The sequence below is a fragment of the Andrena cerasifolii genome, chromosome 5 (assembly GCF_050908995.1).
Source record: "Andrena cerasifolii isolate SP2316 chromosome 5, iyAndCera1_principal, whole genome shotgun sequence".
Classification (NCBI taxonomy): Eukaryota; Metazoa; Arthropoda; class Insecta; order Hymenoptera; family Andrenidae; genus Andrena; species Andrena cerasifolii.
In genome coordinates this window covers 14,985,087-15,011,314 of record NC_135122.1, presented here as the reverse complement: position 1 = coordinate 15,011,314, position 26,228 = coordinate 14,985,087, and the positions used below count along the sequence as shown (strand labels likewise).

Genomic DNA, 26,228 nt, shown 5'->3' with positions numbered 1-26,228 from the left:
CCAGAGTTTCGAGGGATTCGGAGCTACCCCTACTCCCTACCACCGCGCCGAGCCCCCTGTCTCTCTCCGAGCAACCCGCGTGTGCTACAGCTCTCCGTAGCTTTTCCCCTGCGACGCCGTCCCCACCCGGCGCCCAAGGATCTCCCCCACTATCGAAAGCATCGCCACCCCCCGACCCGTCTGTCGGCTGCGCGCTCGCGCTCCTCCACGCGCGCACTCGGATCCAGTCGAATCCAGGCACGCGCGTCACCACCAACCTCTCTGGATCTCTGCGGACCACATGCGGGCTTAAAAATACGCCTCGTTACTCTGACGACGCTGTTTTACGCGCGACATTGCCCCCTTCCCCACCCCCCCCCCCTCCCACCCTTCACCCTCGACCGCGCGACGACAACGCACCCCCGGCCATGCATCATAGGGAACGGCTCGACGAGGGTTCGGAACTAACGGGGCTCTCCTCGCTAGGACGAGACGCACCCCCGCGATCGAACGATCGCGAGATTACGCGACGGCTGAGAGCTTCCCCTAGGTTCTTAACACGCCTCTGTCCCCGCTAAGGCACCGTTACCGTGGCCTTTAAGTCCTCAGCTTCCACGCTAATGCCGATTCCGCAGGATATAATGGAAAGACAGGGGATGGTAATTGGACGACCTTGAGCCGTGGATATTATCTATGCGAAGTGTAGCGGGAAATTTACAGGTGATTGGGGGTGTTTAATTGTGAGAGGAGAAGGCTTCAACCCTCGTGTTGGACTTTTGTTAGTAAACAAGTTGTTTGCTCGCGACGAAATTTGCACAGAATACACAACGTAGATGTACTAATAATAACCTACTGTATTTCTATCAGCGAGCTCCAAAATACGCTGGAGACAAAAGCATTTTCTGTCCCTCGACGACGGAGAAACGATCGCAGCGACGTCGAAGAGCTTAATTCCAATAACGTCTCGAGGAAAATTCCATCTTGCCCCCGGGGAAGCATTTCCCGTTTTTCGGGTATCTACAGGGCGCTATAAACAAGCCCTTTCCAAGAATAGAGGGTATGAAAGGAACTGAATGCGAATCCAAGAGAAGTCTGCTCGATAAAAAGTTTGCTTAAACCGTATGTCCCGTCTATTCTTCCGTGATTCCGCCGTTCGCCATCGTTCTGAAAGGGTGATGTGCAACGGCACAAAACCGCGGTCGAGGCTTCAAACACGCGGGGCATAAACTTCGAAACTGAATGCACGCGTCCACCCCTCCCTCTGAATGATTCACCGTGTTGCCCATTTTCCTACATTCTGCACGCCGCACCAACCAAAACTATCCATTCGATGTCCATAAAACTGTGTCTCGTTACACCGGAGACGTTGTACAAGTTGAAACGCGACGGTGTTCCCAGGTTGCCCGGCATATTGGAGCTTTCCGAGAAGCGGATAGGGTAAATGTGCCTTATTTCGGCCCCTACCCAATAGTCAGCCTTTTCGGAAATAAATTACTTAGAATTAAGAAATTAGGAATAAAATCTTATATATTTAAACGAAACGAAAGCCGAGTCTGTAATTATTTCGAGCAGTGTGATTATACCTGGGCGCTAGGCGCCCCAGAAATTGAATTCCTATTCCGTACCCTAGCAGGGGATGTTTCGCGACGACCCCGATATTAAAAGCGGAATGTCGAATGGGCCACCTTGAATTCAATAATCGGCCCGCTGGGCAGATACGCGCCGGATCGATTGAGTTAATCTTTACACAGGTAGCCCGGAGACCCCGCGGTGATTTACGATTATCCGGCGAAGGTCGGCCAGCAAGTGGCCAAGGCTCGGCGGGAGTTTTGCAAAGCGGCGCGATAAAGTTCGACGGGCCGCCCTTTTGTCAAAACAATGTGCGACCGTGTCGCGTGTTCGCTGCTTCCGGCTATGCGGACGATAAAGTTCACCGATATTAACATCTTCGTCGGTGCTGTAATTTTCGCCTCCCGCCCCACCACCGCCGCCCTTCATCCCCCCACCCCAACCCTATCCCGACCCTGATATAGTGGAGCGTTTCGTTGCGGCGGTGCCCGTATTACGGCTAATATTTCTCTTCCGTACAGAACGAAAATTGAGTACTTTATAAGGAGGTGGGACATTAATAACTCGTACAGCCGGCTGGTATTTTCAGGACAGCTTAAAAGCCCTCGCCGCATCGATGATGTATTATATGCTCACAAAAGAACTGACACTTACTGCCGCGCGCTTTCTCCTTCCCTCCCACTGTTTGTCCCTCTCCGTCTTTTGTCCACCTCCCTTACGCTCCTTCTTACCCCCTGGTGGACTCCTATTGCCCGGGACATCGTGGCGCGAGCTATCTTTCAATCGCTAATAAACCTAGTATGATCTTTTCGAGTGATAATCTAGAGACGCGGTAGCGTCTCGACGCCAAGTACAGGAAAGACACCCTGTACATGTCGACTGTCGCTACCGTGTACCTTTACTCGTCGCGGAGCCATTCCAACCTAACCTGAAACTTATTTCCTTAATATCTCATCACGCCTGCAATATTTTCTAAATTTAAAGGCACTTTTCTTATGTAAACCGCATAAAAGCTTTCGAATAAGACCAATTTCAATAAAATCGGTCCGCGCATAACCGAGATATCGTAATATCGTCTCGTGAATCTGTCAGATGCGATAAGGTTTTTCTCCTGATTCTCCAACCAAATTTTGTCGACATAATACGTGTACGCGTTAAGCCGCGTATTCACCTGCGCATTCGCCCCGAATGTGCATTCGGCGCGCACCGATTTTTTGCCCGTTCGGAGCTCAGCGCGCATTCGGCGCGCATTCGGCGCGCGTTCGGGGTTGAGTGAAATTTGCGGCGTCCTTTTCATGGTATTGTTCGGACCCGAATGCGCGCTTTGATGGACCGCCAACAAGCGGATCGGCCCGAATGCGCGCCGCGCCCCGAACACGCGCCGAACACCGGACGAGCAAAAAATCGGTGCGCGCCGAATGCACATTCGGGGCGAATGCGCAGGTGAATACGCGGCTTTACACGCACACCTTCGGCCAAAACGGAACTAACACACGTTCCGTTCGTCAATCGCTATTTTCGCTATGCAATCTACTCCGAATTTTGATAGCTTACCGTCAAGTTATAACCAAGTTATAAATGTGTTTTTACAAATATATACATAAATGAATTTCTTTTTAATTTAAATGAAGCTTTGCAGGCGTGCGTAGTTTGGATGACAATACAATATATTTTAAAAAAAAAACCGAGAGGATGAAAAAAATATCCAGCCATCAAGTAATAATATAATAATAATTTATAATATTGAAAATTATCTGAAGTCATTCTCTATGTAAATTATCTTTGTAAAAAGAAGCGAGATCTCCATAAAAAACTTCAGAAAAGTAAAAAAATTACACCAAGTACAAAGCATTTTGAATAAAATGTCTATTCGTATTAAAATATTTATTTGTATTTATCATTACCTTTACGTACGTGCAGCTCATTTTGATTTCACATCTTTTTTTATTTCATAATTATTATTATCTTCTATTTTTTGTGATTTATTTGCTTTCATGTACTTGGCGTAATTTATGTTACTTTTCTGAAGTTTTTTATGGATTTTATATACGGATCTACAGGGGTTGCTGGACAAGTGACGATACAGAGGGGAAAGGAGGCTATTGCCACGTGGACACCGCGAAGCTGAGGTTCGAAATGAGTTACCGGCCGTTCAGTGTGGAGAATCATCAGCGGAGCTCCGGTTCACCGAGGACCGTAGAATTGTCTTCTGCTACAGAAATCAGACAGCTGACAGAGCGGCGGGACAAGCGTCCTGATCTCGAAGAAGCCCCTGCCACGGCGCGCTCTCTATTTAGTCCTTAACAATAAATATCCCCCGGGTTACGAGCAATTCTGTCTTTATTGAGCCCACGGGAGGATGCGCGGCGGATCCCGGCTCGATAAATTCAACGAATTCCGCCGCGATACAGGGCGGGCGACGTTTCTGCGTTGCCGGAGAACAATAGGTGATGATTGCAAAAACGACGGCGAATATACGAGTGGCGTAAAAAGCAACGTAATGACGATTCGTTATCATAGCCCGTTCCTGCCGGACTCGCGCGCTCATAAGTAATTTACGAGCCGCCGAGCTGTCCGGATTGCTACTTTAGCGACAATAATGCGATCAATCGACGCTGGATAAAAACGTCCCCCGTGCTAATCAAATCCGTCTCTCCGTGTGATATCCAATTCCACATATTTGCGGGCCGTTTCTCGGCATGCCACTCTTTCATTCGATCCCCGCCTCCACCACCCTCGACGCCCAGCCGGGCTTCTGAGAATAAGCAGTCCGAATCTCATTAATCGCAATTTTCCTTTCGTCGGGCGCAAAATCTGATTACAATGCCATCGTAGAGCCACGCGCGGCACATTCGCTCTGCTCCGCTGTTTATTCGACTGCGGGACGCGAAATGGCCCCGCTCGTTTCCTAGATCCAGTCTGTAATCGCGCCATGTCTTCTCGACTGTTGCGGGACTATCTGCGATCGAGCACTTGGCGGGTAAGCAGAATCGCCGGGGACGGATTGGCGCGCGATCGATCGGTACAAAGGAAGCGGGCAAACAGCGTGTATCGGTCGATCTTCGAGTGGGTAAACAGGACGGCGGGATCCCGCCTCCGTTTTGTATTCCACTCGACGAGCGCGATCCTTCGCGGTGGGCACCGCTGACGGGGGTAAAATTGATGCCGGGGGAATTATGTAATCAGCGGCTTTTTTCGCCGGCAGACGACAAGCTACGCGAGAGAGCCACTCGGAGGCTGGTGATTAGAGCAGAATAAATAAAGAAGAGAAGCGACGCAACCGTCGGTGAAGGAACGCGGACGCGGAGGGTGGCGGAGAGACAGAAGCTTTTCGAACTCTTAATTCGCCAGCGGCCGGCCCCCTTTCTAGACAACCCCTCTCGATCCTCGGCACATCATCATCGAGGTGGGGTTGAAGGCGTACGGCCCTGGTCCCACGTCTACGGTAACCATGGAAACAGACGCGTAGCCGACGCCGACGTCGTCGTGTGGTCGTCGTCCTCGTGTACGTAACGACGCTCGCAACTACTCCCGCAGCAGACACAGACGCCGCGGTGCACGCGTGCACGGACACGCGTTTTTCGAAAGACTACCCCCGGGCGTGCTCGCGTGCACGCGCGAAGCCGGCACGTCCGCAAATGACATTTGCACGTGGTCGAGAACACGAGTTACGAGCGGCGACGGTGAAACAATACGCGGAGAGGGACGAAAAGCAGAATCAACGAAGACGCCGGGTCTATGGGATATGGTGCACCTTAAGCCGTTAAAACACGGGGGCAACGACCTTTGTGGTCTACGTAAAACCCATTAAGCACTTCGCCACCCTCGTACTCCTCGTGCGTGCGCAGTGCGTGCAGAGTGCTTCAATGCTGTGGCTGGGGAATAGTTTAAACTGGCTACCACGATTGATAAAGGACGAAAGTGTTTAAAGGCGCGCCTAGAAACTGAATGTGAAAATGGCCTCGCTTCGCTACGGAGGATTTTAGAGCTATTCTACAGCCTATAGCAGTTCCATTGAAACGAGGATTCTTCCGGCATATGGTTCATCGAAATCGGTTCTGTAGTGTTTGAGTTTTGCGCTTTCAAACATAGATGGCTAATGGAATAAATAGCAGGATCCTTCAGAGGACGATCGTGAGTTCCTCGTAGGGATGTATCGGACCTATCTTTAAAATGGTAGCAAGTTGATGAGTGAGATTGTTCTTTTTAATCTTCCTGATGTGCTCCAAAAATTTTAAACAAATTCACTAAACGGTTGCTGAGTTATGGCGAATGTCCCGATTTCTGCTCATTTCGTATTTTTTCTTATTATTATAAGCGTCACGTTTGTACTATAGTTGCGACAAAATAATGCTAAATTATTCGAACATTTACGCGAGTGTTGCACGAGCTTGGGGCTAATAAAAGCGCACCATAAGCAACGAAAAACTTTTAAAACGAGAGACTCGTGATTTTTCGACCGTGTTTTAGCTGGTTGTGGTAAGGAACAGGGTCACTATTGGTATTCGATAATTGAGCAGAAAATATTTTTGCAGTAAAAATTCTTATTTAATAACAAAAACAGATACCGTATTACTAGTAGTTAAACATCTTGAAATATCTATCTTAAATAGTTTTCGACTGGTTGATTTATTATTGAAGAATTAATCTATTACCCTGCAAATTTTAATCACAAACAAATTGTTTACACCTTCTTTCTGACGAGTAATATAACGATTTTAATTTTCACTGATTTTACACATACTCTTATGGAAAGAGACGATCTTGACAGATAAAACAGCTGAAAACAATGTCGACGAAATGGTACCAATATTTTCAATTTTTCTTTGTACATGTATAAGTATGTGGATAGATGAAAATATCTGGCGAGTTTCAATTGTTTTCACTACACCACTTTAAAGAAATGAATTATAACTTGAGAAAATTGCGAATTCAGGGCATTTGCACTGCCAAAATTTTAGCAAATAATGCTCGAAGAAGCATTTGTAAAGCGAAAAATACCTTTCTAGGAGTAGAAATCAGACTCCAACTATCGTTCGAGTTCCCTACATCTAGATTTACTATGCGTAAGACGTAGATATTCAAGTATTTCAAATTTCATACGCTTTTGTCTGATACTGTACGCCCGATACATCCTTAAGAGTGTCTACCTTTTCAAAACACTCCCTATAGAGGTTGATACCCGAGAGACGAACGAAGAACCAGGTGTAACGGTACCGCGTTGCAGGAATTATTCTCGCAGATTCAGAGTCGAAGAGATTCAGAGAGTACCACCTGAAGCGTGTACACGTGCCCCCGCGATTAACGCCAAAATTTTCGCGTCCCGTGCCATCCCCTCGGCGACACACGGATAAAAAATCCTCTCCCCTCCCGAGTCGATCTGGCCGATCGATTTCCCGGCCGTGACAACGATCCGATTGAAATATTTGTTACACCTCCGCGCGAGCATTCCCAGACGGGAGAATGATCCTTCCTCGTCGCGCAGAGGGAAGCCGGAAAAGTGGCAGAGAGAAGAGGCGAGAGGGGTGGGAGATGGGGGACGTATTTTCGTAAAATGATCACGTCGTTAAAATGCATTCGTCTGCCGCGGGGCGGGAGGGTGACAAAATGAAAAGCACACTTTGAGATACTCTATCCACGAGCTTCGACGAGTCACCTATAAGAATGAATTGCGCCCGCCCGACTCTCTGGAGCAAGGAATTTTTCACCGAGCAACATCTGCCGGCATTTGTATCCTTCGACGATACTCCCGGCCTCGCTCCGCGGAGCACAGACAAACCTTTGTAGGTCGGGAATAACCCCTCCCCCCTCCCAACCCTGCTGGGTGTCCAGGAGGCGGCTACCAGGGAAAGGCTAAGCGGCGATATCTCCTTTCCAGGATCAAGGAGAGAAGGGTACCCGGGAGTTAGCGAGGAATAGCTAAGGAAAAGGGATTCCATCGGTTTCGTGGAAATGCACCCTCCTTGTTCCCATCGCTGCTCTCTCTCTCTCTCGCAACAACCCACTGCCCCCCCCTCTCTCTCTCTGTCTGCCTCTATCTATCCTCTTCATGCCCCAGCGTTTTCGATCTTGCGCGACGCCTTTCGAACTCCCGGACGAGCGTGCCGGGAGAAGGGGAATTTGTAATAGCAAACGAGAATAACACCGGGGCCTGCGGTTATTAAATCGGGACTCGAACTCGGGCGTAGCGTTTCATAAATTCGTTAGATGGGAACTTTACAACGATAATCTCGTTCGCCCGAAACAGGGACGGTTTACGATCTTCCCCAACCGCCTACCCTCCCCTTCCCCTCCTGACCACATCACCGCTTCTCTCTCTCTCCTCTGGCCTTTCCTCGATTCTTTTACCCTCTCTAATCATCCTTTCCGTCTTTAAGACCGCAATACCTCCGCGGGTAATATGCCTTGTAAAAGTTCACCGGGCGCGGGGCCCGATCTAGGGGAGCGTAAGCAGGGCAGCCGCCCAGAGCCGCAGAGTTGGATAATTGATAATTTATGAATATTACATGTTTCGTAAAACGGAAGGACTTTGTTATTCGACAAATGCCTACAGAGAATTTCACTGGCTGTCAAAAATTATACATTGAAATCATTGCAATTAAACAAAGGGCGGTAAAAATCATTTTTCTTCAGAGCTGCGGAGGAGCTAAGATCGGGCACGCAACTAGTGATCCTCTAGGCAGTGATCGGAACAGTGTGTATCGTCGCTGATTGGTTGTCGCGATTTGGAGCAAAAGCGGAAGTAGACAGAGAAAGAAACTGTAAAAAGGAAAGAGACAGAAATACTGACAGAAAGAGACAGAAATACTGACAGAAAGAGACAGAAATACTGACAGAAAGAAACAGAAACACTGATAGAAAGAGACAGAAATACTGATAGAAAGAGGTAGATACACGTTTAGCTTATGTTTATTTCCGGTTTTGCCCCAAAATGGCTGCGGTTACGCCGATACAGGCAAATCGGGTAACGCAGTGGATACGCATGCCGAATGATTCCGAAGCTAACCCAACGTACCTGTATCTGACCTCTGCCTTTTGCCCTCCAAGCCTACCGTTCCCCTCGCCGATAGTCCCAGCTTCTGCTCCGTCTATATATGTATATGGATTATTAGCTTCATTAAAATCACTGTCCTTTTGCATACGCAACTTTTAGTCGCTACTACGATACTTCGCTTTCGATTCTCGACCGAGACATCGCGCATGCGCGCCGCGCTATTCGCTCGTTAAGCATGGCGCGCGTTTTGAACGTATTTAAACGCTCTCAGATACGGTTTACGTTCAAACGTACCTTTAAGCAGAGAATTATGTATGATGATACAGAACTTAAAAGTCATTCACTCTTATTTACCGCCGCTTTAATTATCGTACAAGGAACACAGGTTAAGGCATTATAAATAATTAGCGCTTTAAATTATTTCGCGGTCATTGTTTTCGACATGAAATGCTTCAGTGGAACTTCTCTATAGCTAGGCTGTTATTTCCTTTCGTCGAACGAAAGACGACACGCGACGCGGTAAAAGTTCCACTGATTACAGGCTATAGGTGTATATCGTGGTATCGATAAAGGGAAAATCGTGTACACGACTAGACCTGGAGGAATCGAGACGAAGGGAGCCGTGAATTCATGAAAAAAAGAGTAGTTTGAAAAGTTTCGCTGGCGGTTCTTCTGCTCGCCGCGGGTAAATGCTCGCCGCGCATTATCGGCGAGGGGCATTCGAGGGAGGGAGACCGAGCGCTTTATCCGGCCCCCGCGCGTTTACTTTATTTTGTCTCGCAATCTGGAAAGTGGATAACCATCGAAGACGTGTTTCCGACGGGCGGTATACAGGCCCGCGCATCGCGTTAACATAGTCGGCCTTTTCAGAAATCAATGCGCCGCAATAACCGAGCGATGCACTCGGCGCACGCCGTCGCATTGAGCCGCCGGCATCAAAAAGCTATTACATACAATGAAAATAGATTTGAAAGGCCGACGACCATGTTCCAGAGGATAGACAGGATGGGAACCAGCGGGCGGAGGGGCGAGGGGACGAAAAGAGACAGCCGCGGGTTCATGCATGGACAAAGCTATCGGCCAGATGAGCCGGAAGGGAGCGTAATGTCCCGTGACATTTTGTTTCACGCGCGTCAACACCATTAAATCCCATGGTGATCACGAGCATTCCATGATATGTATCTCTTTACGTTCCGCTGATGGCCCTTTCGGCGGCAAGGCCGCTCGAAATCGTCACGCGCTACAGTATATACGCCGGACGGTAGCGAAAGGGTATACAAACTAGCTAGCCTCTGCCGCTGCCCTCGATGATTAATTCGCAATAGAGCAGAGATCTCGGTGTTTGAAAGTGGGGCGTCGAAGGACCCCGCCACCCTATTCAACGGCGATAAATCAGAGAACGATTACCTACGTGTGTAAATAGACTGCCCCTCTCGCCCTTTGTAACAGCTGCGCTCTACGGAAATGCCCCTTACGATCTGTTTACGCGGGAATATACACGCGTGAAAAATCACCCGGGAGGGGTAACGTGTGCCGTGTCACCTTCGGGGACATTAATCCGGGCACGCTATTCGTGTACCAACAGTTTGCGACGCTTACACGACGCTACAATGATTTTCATCCTCCTCTCCCGTTGTAAGAACAAACGAATTATTACACTGCTCGACAATTCCGGCGAGTCTGTGCGGCAGCGCAGAAATGACGGTGATTTTTCACCGATACAAGCGCGGCATAATGCACGCGGTCCGCGCAGATGGTGGTGCACGGCCGGAATGAGTTTAATTTATGCATTTTGTTCGAACGCGTGGCAGCGCGATGTTGCGACCGATGGGATCGGGCGGAAGGTACGCGATCATATTTATATGTAAATGCCGGGACGTGCGCATCGAAAAAAGGCGGAATTGATGGGGCTGAGGGTCGAATCAGAGCTTGCATATCGTGATTACACGCGGCGTGCCGCTAAGTGTGCACGCGTACCGATAACACTGTTAATTTCATTATAAATATTCACCAACGACGAGTCGTGGATCAATTTTTGTGCGGCCCACCGCGCGCGACGTAGCGTCCCTTAACGACCGTATCGTATTTTTAACCGAATTTCGCCCAACATTTTTGTTTCCTCCAGTGCATCAACCCCCCTCTTTTTTTGTCCCATCGTGCGATACGTGACAAACTAGCCATGAGAGGGAAAAAATAGAGGAGACTTATATAGGAGCAAGATGCATTGTAACAGAGGCAACAGCTACCACCGAGCCGCAGTTGCCACGATTTTTTCCCTCGACAATGGAATTTCCTGGCTGACTGACGGCGCGGCTCGGTCGCCGTCGATTCACGGAGCGATCACCCGTGAATTCCCCTGCTCCTTTCCATTCCGCAATAACAACGCAGATGCCGCAGACGTGCACGTATACGCGCGCGCGCGCGCGCGTGTAATGCGCGAGACTGAAGGAACGGATAAAGGATAAAAGTAATACATTTCGAAATATCCGGCCTTTGATTCGAGCCCCCGCCCGCAACGTCTCTCCTCGCCACCTTTGTCTTCCGCTCGTTCATCTCCCGCGAATCCTTCCGGGATATCTACTGATATTTCTTCCAACCAATTGTCCATAGCCAGCGGCGACGATTTGCTTGCGACTGTTGATGGAAAGGACGTTGTCTCTTATCGACTCTGCCTCCTCTTCCCTTTTTTTCGTTTCTGTCTCGCTGGGGCATCTCTTTTATCCCGCGTGATTTTCCCCGTCGTGATCTTGACGGCTACGTTCCTCTTTGCCCCTCGCGACGGGACGAATGATAACGCAGAATTTTTCCGAGATCACAGCTGAAAAGAAAGGTACGGTGTACAAGTGTACGCCCGGCAGACGCAAAGGCACAGACACAATGCTTAGTCGTATGCGTGTACTTACGGGAAATTAATACGCCAAACGCGACAAGATCAAGTATAACGAATTTATTTTCTTACCAACTCTTGCTTCCTGCTCAGGCTGTATTCGGTATCAGCGATGTTATTAATTAAGGAAGCGCGTAATTGACTGCCCCATTATCGAAAACTAGAGTTGCGCTGTTAGTAGTTGGAGATTAATTATTATTAGAGCTCCTCCGCCCCACGAGTATTCTCGGATGCTGAAGCTGATGATATTGAATCTGTCTAGTACTCGCAAAGTTCAAGTATTTGGTACTGGGTTAGGGTCTGTGTTTCTCGGGAAGATCACCGTCCGAGTGGTATCGAAACACTATTTTCCACGGCAATTTTAGTTATCGTTTTATAAGTATAATTTAATAAGAATCCACCGAAGTAGATTAGAGAGAAAATCGGTGTTTTCTTAGGCCTTAAGCCCGGTGCAAAATCGCGGCAACGCTGCATCGGCCTTTAAGAGCATTGGAACCTTTTGGAACCTTTTACTTGTTCAATTCGCGAAATTGGCGGACAAGAACAGTATTTTTCGAATTATGAATCAAAGTGAGGATTTTCATCAGTTTAATCAGACAAATTCTAATGAACTCGATTGAATGTAATTACGTCCATCGTAATCGAAGTTACTTTATAGTGTGAAGTGGAGTGAAGCCTTAGCGTGCGAAGTGGTGCGAAGTAACAAAGATGGCGAAGCAGAATGCAACAAAACAGGCGCTTAATTATTTATTAGGAGTATGCGTACCTTCCAATAAACAAAATGCCGCCAAAATACGTATACAGCGTTTAGATTTCGACAAGCATTTGTTAACGGTACGTAAATATCGACGATGCCCTCGCGAGCGTGTAGTTGAGGTTATGTTTTCTGTTACGTTTCAGTATTTCAAAAAACATGAATTCGTTTACGCCGCCGATCCTGCAAAATGCTGCAGAACCGGTGATACAGTGTTAATACAAACGTTACCAATTAAACTAACCCGTGTTATCACGCACCAGGTACGTTTTCCACGTGCGAAGAGAGTTGTTATTCTTTTCATGATATTGTTATAAAACCTGGGTCCATTTTCTATGCTTTCACTTAAACGTGTTTATAGGTCGTCGAAGTTGTTTATCCACTGGGTGATATAACAGACCCTGTAACTGGTAAAAAGATTGTCGCAGGAAGATACAGGTATGTACAATTTATTTTTCGTCCATTAAATGCTTCGATTATTTTGTAATACAGTCTGCCTGAAATTCTATATTTCTGTGAAATTAGGGAAGATATAAACAAAGATGCAGAATTATTTGGAGAATTGAAGTCCAAGTTCGAATACAGCAAAGCATCGCCAAGAGGGGTTACGCTGGGTATACGAGACTTTTCAGACAAAGAGATTCGTGTGAAGCATACTGACGTGCCAGACGAATCCGACCCATATGCTGTTAATCCACCATAACTTATCTGTGTTAAGTTCCTTAGTCATTGATAAATAAAATTCATATGTTAATAAATACAAACATTACGAGTTATCTTCAATCCTTAAAATACAAATCAACATTTCTAAAAACAGCAATAAGAAAAGCAACGTTTAGTAGCAGTAAGATATTTATCTTATATATGGGTTCCGTGTATATAGTCCATATTTTAGATTCAATAATTAAATACAAAACAGTTTCTTTATATTTCCCCTCATTCAACTTGTACATTATTGTTATAAACTCTCAATAAAATGGCATTAAACTACTTGATTGAGAATTCTATAATTATATTAACTATTTTAAATATTATCCGTAATCGTTATTATTAAAATTATCAATTTGAAATGTACAAATAATGGGATGATGTGATTAATTGATAAAAACAAGCAAGCAAGTTCGTAATAGTTCATTCAGAAAGAAATTCTCTTTCGAGCGCCGCTCCCATTGCATTCCATTCTCGGTCGTCTTCGTTGTCCCCTACTTCAAGATCTTCCACCGAGTCTTGCGAATTATCGCCTAAATCTAGATCGTCAGGTAAGTCTTCTCCTCTTCTAAAACGCGTTACGGGGTCGTCTTCATCGTCGTCATCCAAAGTATCTTCCTTTCCACTCGACGAATTATCATCCTCCGAACTTTCGTTGTAAAGTTTCTTTTTCTTCCTCTTTGGTTCACTCGCATTATCCTCTATTAGATAATAAAATAATAATGAGATTTCTTCGGCTGTTGTCATTCAATTGTCAATCCCCCATATATAATAAGCTAATAGAATACCTAAATGATCTGACAAGCTACTTGAATAATCTAATAAAAAATTTCTATACTCCGTACTATTAATTTATTAATCTTTCTAAAACGTAGTGTAAATTATACATACGTTCTTCAAAATCGAAGCCCCTATAACGAGCTTCTTTAACATATTCATCTGTACTATCTATATCTTGAGAACCATCTATGTCCTCTGTCTCATCCGGGTCTTCTGTATCGAAAACAGGTGGCTCCAACTCTTGATCATCCATGTCCTCGTCAACTTCTTTATCCATAATTTCTATCTCTTCCGGCGTAAATGACATTAATGGGTTAATACTATCAGCAAAGCTATTTTCTGTCCCTTTTTCTTGTTCCTCTATACGCTCTGGGCTGCTGCAGTGCGGAGGTGGTATTCTAGAAGCGCGAGCCTGAAAATACGTAAGCACTTACCGAAACCAGGACTGATTTACAAAATTACCTTTATTCCTCCGCTCTTACTGTCGCGACTATTACATTATTTTCATAGTACCTGTACCTTTGCGGTAAGTGGAAATAAGCGTTCGTCAACATGCTCCCATCGTTCTGCACAAGTCCAAAGCCAATCAGGATTTACAATCTTTATGTTCCCATTTTTCTTAGCTGCGTTAGCCTTAGCTGTGCCGGGCCTAATGGCAACTAAATGAGTAGTTTTGTTTGTCAAATCCTAATAGACGATACTTCATTAAAACGGATAAACGTAACATGTTTCAATATGAAAAAAGAATTAGTAAATTACTTGTGATACTTCTGCACCGAATGCTCTAGCAACCTTATATGCTCGACTTTGATGGAGTTTCTGATTAGTAGGTATTAAGCCACTAAAAGTTAAGTTTACTCCTTTTAATACTTGCGCTCGCACGCGTGGAATAATGTCCCTTAACGATTTGCGGTCCGCTTCTTCCTCTACATTAGCATAAAATTCCGTGTGAATCCTTCGAAGAATATCCTCTAAATACAATAAATAATCGTCATCATCCTCGTCTATTATGTTATTCTCATCGGACTTTGTATCCCCTTTTTTAATATCCACCGCTGCCTCTACGCCTGGAAAACTATCTTTCTCCTCGGATACCTTGTTATCTTTCTTATTTTCATCGATAGAATTGGGATTTAGATCGGTATCGCTCTTGGTATCATCTTTGGTGTTCTCAGCACTATGTTCTTTAGATTCGCAAACATTTTCTCTGCGGTCGGTCGTTTCCTCAATCTCTTTCTCACGACCGCTGTCCGCGGCGCTCTCTTCGCACGGTAATTCGGATGCACCATTCTTATTTATATCACTCCGATTATCATCGTTACAAACCTCATTTGTATTTTGCAATTCGGGTAAAACTGGTAGATCATTTTTCTCTAATCCCGGCGGCGCGTGTATATCACCAGTATGCCGGAAGTAGTGATAGGGTTTAACTTGAACTAGATTCCCGCATCCTTGCCACACGTCTTCCCTATCATCGATAATGCACACCAAATCATCTCCGCAGGGAAACAAAGCTCTATAATAATGAAATACCATTGTATAAAACAGTTTCGTAGCTGCCTATTATATCGCTGCCTATATTACACCATAATTTGCAAGCGTCGAACAACTATATGAATTGAATGAAGTGATACTTTTATACTCGTACTTGAGATTGGCTGTTTTAGATGCAGGGTCAAAACATTCGTCCCTCGAGAGTATTCTGTGAGAGAACAGAGTTCCATCCTTGTCCAACAAGGATGCAACAGTGTGTGCATAATTTCTCGCCCCAAATGTACATATATGTAACTCGTACAAACAACTCATCGCCGAGAGGAAGTGGCGAGTATTAGGCCTTAAACGGGTATGATACCATGGAGAATTTGGCCCGTAAAGTTGATAATGATAAACATCCTGCAAAATGTACGTAAGTAATGCGATCCCGATTGTTCCAACTATATACACGTATATACCTTCATATTGGGAGGAACATTATCATTCGTAGTATGAACAATTGTTTGATCAAGATCAACGAGTAACGCCAACTTTCGATCATTTAACAGACGTTGCTCGTCCTCTTTCCCAATCTTTTCTGCCAATTCTGGGCATACTTTTAATTCCGGTACACTATGTACCATTGGTACGCTAGCTTGCGATATCTGCGTATTCTCATTCTCTTTGCCAACACCTTCGACCCTCAAGTCTACGCCGCATTCGGCACACAAATCCTTCATCACAGTCGGATGTCGGCATCCTTCTAATGTCATTACCACTTGCCTGAAATACTAATTGCTTGTACAAATTCGGAAGGAAATCGAGAGATTTTTCTAACAGTGACTCGTTTGTCCAGTTTCTAAATAATTATATAGCGAAGCATGTAAGGTTAAGGGGGACATATACCCAGGCTGAACAATATCTCCTTCACCCGCCAGGAGCTTTGTAACGCGGCCAAAGCGTGTGGCGCGGTATTTTTTCTCGGGACCCTTGGTGTCTTCTGTTCCTGCGGCAACGTTTTGGTATAAAAACAATATTCTGCCCGCTGAAACCATTGTATCCATTCGAACCCTCCATTTTAATATTTTCCCTGGCTGTCCACCACACGGAAATGCGATCTCTATTGTGCCCATAACTTTTCGATAGTGAACATTCAGATGTTCAAATATTAGCTGCTACTAAAAAAAAAAATAAATCGTTGAACGTTAAAGTCTTAACGTTTTTGCGCGGGAGATAACATAAACACACTGATGTTCAATTTCTCGACATAGACGAACACATACATGCATGCGTATGCATACATCACGTCAAACGTAGGCGAAGCCATAAAGCCCTTTTAGTTTCGCATCTGGAAAGCATATATTTTTATTTATACAGATTAAGAACAGAATGTAATCTATATTTGATAGAACTGCTATAAAAAATGAGAGCACTGGCTAACTTTGAATTAACGAAGGGATCTGGCTTGAATTAATCATTCGTGTTTAAGGTATATTACAAGTCACTAAACTAAGCATTTTATTACGCGCTAGAGTGAAGGAATTTGCAAAGTATTTTTAAGATTGCAAAATTGCACAGTAACGCTGCACACCATAGAAAATTATAAAATACAAGAAATATATGCAAACTACCTGCTGTATATAGTTATATTATGATTTATTACTACACTACTGCAGTGTTTAGTAGAAAACTTTCCTAGTATTCACAAGTAAATTGTACGCGACATTACTTGGCATCCTGTTTCCTACATGCTTCGATCTGAAGTTGGCTCAACTTTCAAACACTTTCGAATTCGTAAACAATATTAAACTTCAATTGGACAGTTTATTTTATGAGTTTAATTTAATATAAAATGGAGAACGCTGGGAATAATATATTACCACACACTAGTCGCACGATTTACACAACCTGTACACCTAGGACAAGAGAAAAAAAGCGGTTTAGTTTAGGCATCACTACTGAACCACCAGACGACGATCATGATCCTATCGATATATTAAGTGGTAATTTAGTTATATTATTATATTATACACATAAGAATAACGGTCCTCTTCCAATTATTTTCATGGTTAAATAATGTCTTCCAATTATTTTCATGGTTAAGTAATGTCTTCCAATTATTTTCATGGTTAAGTAATGTCGTCCAGTTCGGTATCTTGAAAGTGAATACCAAAGAATGACGATGTATGTATGTGAAATGTATTTCATATTTTGTAGAATTACTTTCTCAAACATGGAATATTTATGGAGTGTCCACCCTATTTAATTTCTATCAGGATGAAGTACATTTAAAACAATATGCGAAACGATTAAGGGAAGAAGTCGCAGGCACTTTGGCGCAACAAGATGTAGCATACACTGCTAAATTCCTTGTTATGGAAAACATAACAGTAAGACCTCATCCAGTGGACCCACCACCCATAAAGGTTTTATCAGTAATTGTAATTTTTATCACCCTCACAATTATTACAAACATTGCACGTCACGAAAGATATAATTGCAGGTTGAGGTTTATGCCAAAAATATTAGCAGCGGGGAGAATAGTATAGAGAAGTGTATTTATAAAGGAATATTTTTATCTTGGAGAACTATCCAGAATGAGTTAACTATCGCCAATTGCATAAGGTTGCCCCTTTTATTATGTCGTGGTACACAAAGCGGCATGAGAACCGTTCATAATATCATAGGTCGTATGTTCGATTGCATGGCGATCGCATTGCCTGCTCAGGAGGATGATTTAATATGGCTCGTCGCGATCGTAATTACTCCGACTAACAAGGAAGAACAACCGAAATCCACAGATGAAATTCATATGCAGTATAGAATTCCGGAATTGCCAGATACAGATACTATTGCGGTGAAGTTCCATGTGTTGGATTTGATAAGAATATTAACAGTGTATGTTAATAATTTAGCAGATTATACATATTTACTACTACTTATACAAAAGATACTATATCGTAATAATAATAAACTACTTCAGATATGTACTAATTTTTAGAATTATAAAAGATCAAAGCGACGAGGCGAGCAATGAAATTTCTTTTAATTTAGACCATATAGAAAAGTTTCGTGACGTCTTGTACACTCATATGTTAGAAACTGCGGGTCTGCAACTGGGACTATGTACGTTGCATAAAATTCAGCTACCTGCGCTTACGATCATGGGAAACAGAGTAAGTGAATCATATTGTTAATTTCTACAATTACGTCCATATTTGTGTTACCGCAAAACCTTTTTTTAATTTACAGATTAAAGTAACAAAGTTAGATACAATGAATCGTGTTTTACTATATCTAAATGAGAAAGCTCTCGATACGTTTCATACATTAAATTTTGAGGTTTAAAACACTGTGCCTAGCTGTGAATAACGAACAATTTTACTAAGATACAAATGCTTTTTAACATACTGTATTATTTTCTGTCATGTAACATATATTCGCATTTGATATAATTTTTTATGTATCACGCACTGTATAAACATCGTTCTTATAATGGAAATAGATTATTACTAATTCATTTGTACATGTAAGTTATAGTCGTAAAATATAGTAGTTCCATGAGGAGCTCGTTCATAGAGATAAAATAGAATTGTATTTCAGGAATTTTCATCTGCAATTTCCATCTGCGATAAAGAATTAATGAATAATTTATTTATTCCATGAATAAGACGAGCTATTATAAAGAGAATTCAGCTTACTTGACTTTCTGCTACTTCCTTCCTTTTTTTAACTCTACTGTTAAGAATATAATATCTGTAGTCTATATACCCATCAGGTTTCTCGTCAAGCGGCGATGGCACAAAAATACCAAGCACTTCAGGCAGCATGAAAGGTTTTAGCCATGTCACAAGTGGAGTACGACCTTTAGTGTATTGTCCGTCACGATGGTAAAATAATAAGCCATCCAATGGATGTAAGTCTGTAATATCTGTTAATGCTGAACTCATATCAGTGTTGCAACTGATATTTGGTAGAGACAATATTGGAAATGTGTTCAGACGCGTGTCTCTGTCCTGTAACTCTTTTATTTCCTGCAATTGTGATTTTAACCAGTAAAATCTAAATTCGGTCTGAAACAGAATTTTATTTCAGTGAGTAATTATGATGAACTGAATTTAGGCAACTTTTTGAAATGTAAGGAGTAAGAATCTTACATCACAGTTTACTAACGATTGATTAGACCATGCGAGTACGTCCAAGACATAATACGACTTTTGCTGTTTTAACCACACGCAATCAATAATAGTGCAACTACTTCTATGACCAGAGGGATTACCACCCGGAAGCGCAGAGTAAAATCTACCAAGACGGAGACCCCGTTTATTATAGGCTTTAGTTACTCCCTGCAACATAGAATGTTGCAATAAAACAAAATATCCTTCTCCCTCTTGTTTGATACTGCTTTCTTCCTAACATACTTTACACGCAACTACTAAAGTCCTCTTTCCTTGTGGGCAAGGAACAATGATCCACTTTTCTAGAAGATCTTGCGGTACATCCAGCATCCATTCAGACATCATTAATTGATTCGCGTAGTGCTTATATCGTTTAGGCGAGTAATACTTCTTCCTGTCGCATTCCTCAATTTCCATATCTTCTTCGAATTCATCTTCGGACTTGAAAGCTTCTTCTACTATTCCACGTCCAACGTTAAATGCGATGTCTCTACATCTAACATGTGGCGTTATCACCATTAACGTTAACATTCCTACAATTTCTTATCAAATATGCGTGTAAATCACGTACATACTTTTTCTGAAACTTTAACAATCGCTGGCGTCTTACTTCCTGAGGGCTATCAATGTTGTCAATGTCCAAGTTGTAGTTGTCTTTTTTGATAGGCTTCTTATAAAATACGGCGCGGGGATTGCCATTTTCTTTTTCATTTATACCCATCAGATTATCTTTCACTTCGGTTGCCATAATTGTATTAATATTCGTTATAGAGAACTAAATTACAGAAGGAAATAAATGTACTTATTATATATTTACTACCTTCGGGATTTCAAAACAAAAAAGAAACAAAAGACCATTTAATAGTTAATTGAATAATTAATAACGTAACCGTTATCGAAGAATATTAATTGTCTTTAAATAACAAAAAATTATAAATAAGACAAACCTCTTTACAATATTTTTACAGATCGCGAAATTCATATATATGTATATATATGAATTAAAGTGTTACTGTTTTCATTCTTGTTAATGATACATGTACATAATTACGTGAAAAGACGTATATCTACGTTTATATACACGTGTGTACGTCTATGGTGTATATTGATCATTCATATTACGTGAATGTCAATCGTCCCTTTCATATTTACTTCGATATATTTATTAATTGTCACTGCAGACACTCCAGCCCAGCCAGCAACCAACAAACAATTGCTGCCAACGTTTCTTTCCGAAAAAATAAAGTATAAGCACGGAACGTTTACGTGCGCGCATACACGGACGCATGCATACAGTAAAGCTAATTAAAAAGGGAAAGTCATTCGAGATAACTGCAATATTTATTGTAGGTATTCCCGTTTTAAATGAAGAAATGTGCTGACCTCACGTCGTGCTTAAAACACTTCCGCTAGAAAGAAATTAGTCAAGTGCAATAAGAAATTGTGTAACAATGATGAAAATTTTCGCAGCCACTGTGCTAACCATCCAAGAATCAAGGAATAGATTCTAAATTGACGTTTTTAAATGAATTGACATCTAGAGTAAAATTAACGTACATGAGAGGATAAGTACAACATTTTTTACAGTTTTGCCAGAAACGTTTTAATCGAACATAATAATGGATGATCACCAATTGAACAATTTAATTAAGTGGTTAGACACCTTTGATCTTCAAGTGCCTCACTCGTCCGTAGAGGATATAAGCGACGGTGTTGCTTTGGCGCACGTCTTGGCTCAGATCGCTCCGGAATGGTTTACCGCTGCTTGGAGGGTTAAGATTAAAACTGACGTCAGTTCTAATTGGCGGCTGAAAGTTAGTAACCTTAAGAAAATAGTCGAGGCTGTAATGGAATATTACATAGAATGCCTTAATCAGCAGTTATCTGGTTATGTTAAACCCGACGCGAGTAAGATTGGCGAGCATTGCGATTATCATGAATTGCGCCGTTTATTACAGTTGATCCTTGGGTGCGCAGTTAATTGCAATCAGAAGCAGAAATACATAACAAGGATCATGGGCATGGAGGAGACTGTTCAACAAGCTATTATGCAAAGTATTCAGGAATTAGAAAGCAATATGCACGGGCCAAGATTGAGTCTGGGTACTAGTCTTAATTTCGAATCATTGGATGTGGCCGATGGTACTCAGCAAAGATTATTGGCAGAGCTTCAATTAACCGTTGATATGAGGGAACAATTGGCGCAGAGGTGCCACGAGCTGGATCAGCAGCTGTCGCTTCTGCAAGAGGAGAAAGCAGCATTGGTAGCGGAGAATAAAAAGCTGCAAGAGAGATTAGATGAATTTGAAAACCCAGAAGAGTCTGGTTCCATTTTAAAGTATTCTGGTCTTAGGAAGCAAGTGGAAGCTCTTAAAGACGATTTATTTAAAGTAGAGACGTCTAGGGACGATTATAGATTAAAGGTAGAACTGTTAGAAAAGGAAGTATTAGAGCTACAGTCTAGGCAAGAAGATTTACAAAAAGCAGCGGACGAGGCTAATCATTTGAAAGATGAAATAGATTCATTAAGAGAAACTGCAGATAAAGTAGCTAAATACGAGTTAACAATAGAGTCGTATAAAAAGAAAATGGAAGACTTTAGCGATTTAAGAAGGCAAGTTAAAATATTGGAAGATAAGAATTTAGAGTATCTACAATCGCAGATAGATTATGAGGAGGAATCGAAACGAACTACAATGTTACGTAATCATCTGGACGCTTGCAAACAACAGCTTGCCGAGGTTCATCACAAATTAGATGAACAAACCAATAAGTGTGATAAGCTTGAATTTGAAGGGAAGAAAATGGAAGCAAAGCTGAGCACTTTACAGAGGGAAAGGGACAGATTAATTGTTGAAAGGGACGCTTTGAAAGAAACAAACGAGGAATTGAAATGCACGCAATTACAGGCAGCAGAGAATATGGCTAAACCTAGTACCGACAGTACTATCGCGAGTACAGAAATGATTCCTCTGGAAATTAAAGAAAAGTTGTTGTGCTTACAACATGAGAACAAAATGTTGAAACTTAAGCAGAAGGGGAATGAAGATAAGTTACCTACCGTTCAAGCACAGTTAGAAGATTCGGAAGGAAGATTGAATATACTGAAAGTTCAGTATCGCAAATCTAATCAAAGAATAATTGAATTAGAAAACAGATTGGAAGAGGCATTGGGAAATCAATCGAGTGCAGAGAGCAAAACCGATATCAATTTAGGGCAAAAAATAACACAACTGCAGGATGAATTGAGAAGAGTACAAGCAGAGAAGGAACGTCTGATTCTGCAAGTTGAAGAGCGAGAGAGTGCCCTGCAGGCTCAGAAACAAAAAGCTTTCGCTCTTCAAGAGAAGTTAACACGCAGGGAATATGACAATGCGGCACACGAAGAACGTTATAAAAAATATGTAGAGAAAGCAAAAAGCGTTATAAAAAGTTTAGATCCTAAACAGAATAATTCGTCTCCCAATGAGGTAGCTGTTTTAAGGAATCAGATATTGGAGCAACGAAAGATTATGGAGGATATGGAACGGTCTTTGAAGGAATCTAAATTAATTAAAGAATTGGAAGAAAAGCTAATGATATCTGCCTATTATCGTTTAAGCTTGACTTGTCATAGAGAATCTATAAATCAGCGTCTTGCAGCGTTGAGCGCAGGTCTGGGGCAGTCTTTTTTAGCGAGGCAAAGACAACCATCCGCTAGGCGTCATTTGCCTTATAATTCTAAATGAAGACGGCAAAAGAACATTTTATTATTCTTTCAGTTATTGAAAAAAATTGATAAAAATATTATTAACAAATTAAAGATTATCTAGCTGTTTTTCTGTAAGTATCGGTGTTATACCTTAATAAGATATACAATTTCATGTATATATTGTACATGCACGTTAATTATCTTCATGCTTTTAAAGTGTAATAAATATGCTGGTTATATGAGTATCATAATAATATGGGATTGTGTAATTGTCTTTTAGTAACACGTTGTGTGCCACATAGGAGTTTTAAAAATTGATCACAAAATTCGTTTACGATATTCAATTATAAGAAAATTCTATTAAAAGTTCTATTAAATTCGCTATTCTTTCAGTCTCTTTTACGCTGATATTATTTCACCAACATTAAATCAGCAGATATGCAAATCCCTTTGACGAATGTTTATTCGCATTATATGCTGTTACATTTATTTAGTATCATAATTTTTACTATAGCATAGGCACATTGTTGAATTCCTAAAATTCTTAGTTCGAGTGTTTTAAAGTGAAAATGATGTATTAAGGCAAGACCATTGAATACGATGGAACATGGAAGTAATATATTGAAAAAGAATGTAATAGTATTGAAAATAAGCCAAACAGTTAATATATTGCAACTCTCCGTTATATAGGACGTTCGAAAGAAGAATATTTTATTCACAAATTTTGTTTATATTTATATGTATTATAGAAAATAATATACACATTTGTAAACGTACGAAGTAAAATAAACTGATACATTTACGTATATACATGGTACTTCCTCTATTTCTCACTTGTTTCTTTTTAATATAAATTTGATATATTACATTTATTTCAAAGAAATTCATACGACATAAAAATACGTATAATACATCTTTTCTTATAAGAATATAACAAGAGTTTATACAGATTCGTCAAGTTCATATTTGTGTACATTTCAATAGATCTGTAGGATTTCTGACTTGAAAAGAAATGTTCTTCTGAAAGATACCTTTAAAATATTTACATAATAAATGCGAAAGCTTGTAAAGGAACACATTGTGTGCACCTAAATGTACAAAATAGGATACTCAGATTTTTATCCAACGTCTACAAATAATCTTATACAAGCGCGTTAACTCGGTATATACACTTACTACTATATATTTAAATATTCGATGGATACACTCTTTCAAGTGCAATTTGCCTTTTGCGATTTAATTTGTCTATGTACGTCGATTGTCGACTGTTTTGCAGTAGGGGCTTCACAGTTTGTTTTTTCATTACTTTCTGTATATCGGAGTAACATCTTTGGTAATAAAATATCGCATTAAGAAAGTCCCATACATTAAATTCTGGCCATAGCACGTTTGTGAAATAAATACATGTGTTTGATATCTGAAAGGATTATCGTATAAGGATTTAGACGAAAAGGGCATAAGAGAGATAACGGTTTTGTTACTTACTTGCCACATAAGAAAATCGCTGAATCTTACTTCCCCAGAAGTACGAATTAGTAAATCAGGATGTGGTGAATCGTTGGTGTACAAGCAGTTGGAAATTAAATTTTCATCGATGTCGTCTGGAAGAATATCCCCGCTCTCTACACCTTCGATCACGTCTTTAATTGCGTGTGTAATTTCATCTCTTGCTAAAGCATTGGGAAAAGAAAGAATTTAAATAACTTACGAGCCCAACTCATTTTTTAAGTTATGTAACAGGTGTCCGCTATTCTTACGATTGCACATGTTTATGTATAATATTGACATGACTAAATTGATTTTAAACTTAATACGTTTATGCATGCATACGTACATGTATATGCGAATGCAATATTAAGAAACACTTTATTATGATCTTTAGTGAAGATCATGGTTTCTGCTATTAATTCCTGTATATTCTGAGGTAATAGTGACAAGTTGCCAATTATACGGACACATAATCCATACTTTGTTGTTTTATCTCTGCAATGAAAGAATGTTCTTCTTACAACATTACTAAAAGCAGAATGAACGTTTTCTCATCTGCAAAACAACATTAAGCATACTTTTCACCTAACAGCCTTTGGAACTTTTGCTCCGCAAGATTTAAGAGACCATTCACTTCTTCTTGTTTCCTTTTAAAATTCTCGATGCTGAAGGCATAAAATGTTACTTCCTGCACGCCAAGGTCTCTACACCACTGCAGAGTTTCAGCAAATTTATCGAAACTAAAAGTTACAATGTACATTTCATATAAAAGTATATATACGCATCACATATTCCATGAATACATACCCTTTTGTATGTCCTTTTATTTTCTCCATTCCATTTTTACTTGCATAACGTCTATTACCATCCATTATAAATGCTACATGTTTAGGAATATGGCCAGTCCTTAAAATTTTTATGGCCAAAAGTTGGAACCAGTTCAAGGTATTGTCCCTTATCCATGACATTGTTTGGAAATATTCAAGTAGGCCGATTGTAATAAATAATATTTAAAGCTTGTTCGTGCAACCTTAGGGCTTAATTTCTCCTTGGATCTCAAAGTTATTTCTATTTACTTACTATTTTATTTGTTGCTTTTGCTTTGCGTATTCTGCAATAATTTTTAAGCAACACCTCGCGGCATGTCATAGTCTGTGAAAAAAACTTACTAAAAATTTCTCTCTTATACTGACACGTCGGCATTTAACCTTATCAATATTTCGAACTGTAATACCTATTCTCATTATTTTCAAGGATCATGATAATGTATTTCATAACATTTTCTGTTTATGTAACATAGCCTCTATTACATTTGCTTATTGTTAAATTCATTAATAAATCCTTCAATATATAAAAATCGTGGGAGAGTAAATAAATAGCATACGAGGCATTACACATATGTGCATACATCTAAATCATGTATCGTTAGCCATCGATATTTCGAGTTACGTTCGAGTTGCCTGTCATCCATCTTGAACTTTAGCTTTCCCGAATATATATATATGTATATGTGTACTTTAGAATTTTATTCTTTTTATAAATGTTCACAAGTGTTATAATACCTAAAATAATGACCAAAAATAATAACGGCTTCATTATTTCCGAATATTTGTTTATGATAATTATTACAATTTAGCTCAACATTACGCTCTATGAGATAGTTTTCATTAAATCAGATTATAATATCAATATAATTATACAGCACCTATATACATATACTGAACGCT

At 41.3% G+C, this 26,228-nt stretch overlaps 6 protein-coding genes across 15 annotated transcripts; 3 read left to right on the top strand and 3 right to left on the bottom strand.

Annotated features, from left to right (window-relative positions):
- Positions 1 to 12,081: 12,081 nt before the first annotated feature.
- Positions 12,082 to 12,947, top strand: Mrps17 (mitochondrial ribosomal protein S17). The gene is made up of 4 exons (XM_076812369.1): positions 12,082 to 12,263; positions 12,330 to 12,446; positions 12,545 to 12,621; positions 12,709 to 12,947. The coding sequence occupies exons 1-4, from the start codon at positions 12,138 to 12,140 to the stop codon at positions 12,884 to 12,886; spliced, it is 498 nt and encodes a 165-aa protein (XP_076668484.1). The 5' UTR covers positions 12,082 to 12,137; the 3' UTR covers positions 12,887 to 12,947.
- Positions 12,948 to 13,087: 140 nt separating this feature from the next.
- Positions 13,088 to 16,672, bottom strand: Fcp1 (RNA polymerase II subunit A C-terminal domain phosphatase Fcp1). 4 transcript variants are annotated; one of them, XM_076812325.1, is made up of 8 exons: positions 16,391 to 16,669; positions 16,051 to 16,316; positions 15,624 to 15,927; positions 15,320 to 15,564; positions 14,431 to 15,187; positions 14,185 to 14,358; positions 13,783 to 14,083; positions 13,088 to 13,592 (listed from the first exon to the last, which is right to left on the bottom strand). In XM_076812325.1, the coding sequence occupies exons 1-8, from the start codon at positions 16,469 to 16,471 to the stop codon at positions 13,315 to 13,317; spliced, it is 2,406 nt and encodes an 801-aa protein (XP_076668440.1). In that variant the 5' UTR covers positions 16,472 to 16,669; the 3' UTR covers positions 13,088 to 13,314. The 4 variants fall into 4 exon arrangements, with proteins under 4 accessions (XP_076668440.1, XP_076668442.1, XP_076668441.1 ...); XM_076812327.1 differs by having other exon boundaries at positions 16,051 to 16,322; positions 16,428 to 16,669; XM_076812326.1 differs by having other exon boundaries at positions 14,191 to 14,358; positions 16,391 to 16,667.
- A 129-nt stretch (positions 16,673 to 16,801) lies between these two features.
- Positions 16,802 to 18,670, top strand: LOC143369006 (uncharacterized). 2 transcript variants are annotated; one of them, XM_076812349.1, is made up of 5 exons: positions 16,802 to 17,147; positions 17,362 to 17,570; positions 17,648 to 18,042; positions 18,146 to 18,320; positions 18,397 to 18,670. In XM_076812349.1, exons 1-5 carry the CDS (start codon positions 16,997 to 16,999, stop codon positions 18,490 to 18,492), a joined length of 1,026 nt encoding a protein of 341 aa, XP_076668464.1. In that variant the 5' UTR covers positions 16,802 to 16,996; the 3' UTR covers positions 18,493 to 18,670. The 2 variants fall into 2 exon arrangements, with proteins under 2 accessions (XP_076668464.1, XP_076668465.1); XM_076812350.1 differs by lacking the exon at positions 16,802 to 17,147 and adding an exon at positions 17,308 to 17,332 and having other exon boundaries at positions 17,421 to 17,570.
- Positions 18,508 to 20,589, bottom strand: Snup (snurportin-1). 5 transcript variants are annotated; one of them, XM_076812343.1, is made up of 6 exons: positions 20,394 to 20,589; positions 19,898 to 20,097; positions 19,566 to 19,818; positions 19,302 to 19,490; positions 18,846 to 19,217; positions 18,508 to 18,770 (listed from the first exon to the last, which is right to left on the bottom strand). In XM_076812343.1, the coding sequence occupies exons 1-6, from the start codon at positions 20,433 to 20,435 to the stop codon at positions 18,744 to 18,746; spliced, it is 1,083 nt and encodes a 360-aa protein (XP_076668458.1). In that variant the 5' UTR covers positions 20,436 to 20,589; the 3' UTR covers positions 18,508 to 18,743. The 5 variants fall into 5 exon arrangements, with proteins under 5 accessions (XP_076668458.1, XP_076668463.1, XP_076668461.1 ...); XM_076812348.1 differs by having other exon boundaries at positions 20,414 to 20,533; XM_076812346.1 differs by having other exon boundaries at positions 20,404 to 20,496.
- Positions 20,590 to 20,679: 90 nt separating this feature from the next.
- Positions 20,680 to 23,830, top strand: Hook (hook microtubule tethering protein). The gene has a single exon (XM_076812330.1). It carries the CDS (start codon positions 20,942 to 20,944, stop codon positions 23,048 to 23,050), a length of 2,109 nt encoding a protein of 702 aa, XP_076668445.1. The 5' UTR covers positions 20,680 to 20,941; the 3' UTR covers positions 23,051 to 23,830.
- A 9-nt stretch (positions 23,831 to 23,839) lies between these two features.
- Dhdds (Dehydrodolichyl diphosphate synthase subunit) lies at positions 23,840 to 25,985 on the bottom strand. 2 transcript variants are annotated; one of them, XM_076812355.1, is made up of 6 exons: positions 25,736 to 25,985; positions 25,309 to 25,653; positions 25,080 to 25,241; positions 24,848 to 24,996; positions 24,499 to 24,683; positions 23,840 to 24,430 (listed from the first exon to the last, which is right to left on the bottom strand). In XM_076812355.1, the coding sequence occupies exons 2-6, from the start codon at positions 25,467 to 25,469 to the stop codon at positions 24,200 to 24,202; spliced, it is 888 nt and encodes a 295-aa protein (XP_076668470.1). In that variant the 5' UTR covers positions 25,470 to 25,653; positions 25,736 to 25,985; the 3' UTR covers positions 23,840 to 24,199. The 2 variants fall into 2 exon arrangements, with proteins under 2 accessions (XP_076668470.1, XP_076668469.1); XM_076812354.1 differs by having other exon boundaries at positions 25,309 to 25,985.
- Between the last annotated feature and the right edge of the window lie 243 nt (positions 25,986 to 26,228).

Bases quoted from the DNA above. Each gene is read 5' to 3' on its own strand.
- Mrps17 (XM_076812369.1), top strand. From the start codon at position 12,138: ATGGCGAAGCAGAATGCAACAAAACAGGCGCTTAATTATTTATTAGGA. The intron at 12,264-12,329 runs GTACGTAAATAT...GTTACGTTTCAG, and splicing joins TCGACAAGCATTTGTTAACG to TATTTCAAAAAACATGAATT. The intron at 12,622-12,708 runs GTATGTACAATT...CTGTGAAATTAG, and splicing joins ATTGTCGCAGGAAGATACAG to GGAAGATATAAACAAAGATG.
- Fcp1 (XM_076812325.1), bottom strand. From the start codon at position 16,471: ATGGCTTCGCCTACGTTTGACGTGATGTATGCATACGCATGCATGTAT. The intron at 15,565-15,623 runs GTATATACGTGT...TACATTTTGCAG, and splicing joins ATGTTCCTCCCAATATGAAG to GATGTTTATCATTATCAACT. The intron at 14,359-14,430 runs GTAATTTACTAA...ATCGTCTATTAG, and splicing joins TCGGTGCAGAAGTATCACAA to GATTTGACAAACAAAACTAC.
- LOC143369006 (XM_076812349.1), top strand. From the start codon at position 16,997: ATGGAGAACGCTGGGAATAATATATTACCACACACTAGTCGCACGATT. The intron at 18,043-18,145 runs GTATGTTAATAA...ACTAATTTTTAG, and splicing joins TTGATAAGAATATTAACAGT to AATTATAAAAGATCAAAGCG. The intron at 18,321-18,396 runs GTAAGTGAATCA...TTTAATTTACAG, and splicing joins TTACGATCATGGGAAACAGA to ATTAAAGTAACAAAGTTAGA.
- Snup (XM_076812343.1), bottom strand. From the start codon at position 20,435: ATGATCAATATACACCATAGACGTACACACGTGTATATAAAC. The intron at 19,218-19,301 runs GTAAGATTCTTA...ATTCTGTTTCAG, and splicing joins AATCGTTAGTAAACTGTGAT to ACCGAATTTAGATTTTACTG. The intron at 18,771-18,845 runs GTAAGCTGAATT...TCTTTATCGCAG, and splicing joins AGGAAGTAGCAGAAAGTCAA to ATGGAAATTGCAGATGAAAA.
- Hook (XM_076812330.1), top strand. From the start codon at position 20,942: ATGGATGATCACCAATTGAACAATTTAATTAAGTGGTTAGACACCTTT.
- Dhdds (XM_076812354.1), bottom strand. From the start codon at position 25,469: ATGTCATGGATAAGGGACAATACCTTGAACTGGTTCCAACTTTTGGCC. The intron at 24,997-25,079 runs GTATGCTTAATG...CTTTCATTGCAG, and splicing joins CAAAGGCTGTTAGGTGAAAA to AGATAAAACAACAAAGTATG. The intron at 24,431-24,498 runs GTAAGTAACAAA...TAATCCTTTCAG, and splicing joins GCGATTTTCTTATGTGGCAA to ATATCAAACACATGTATTTA.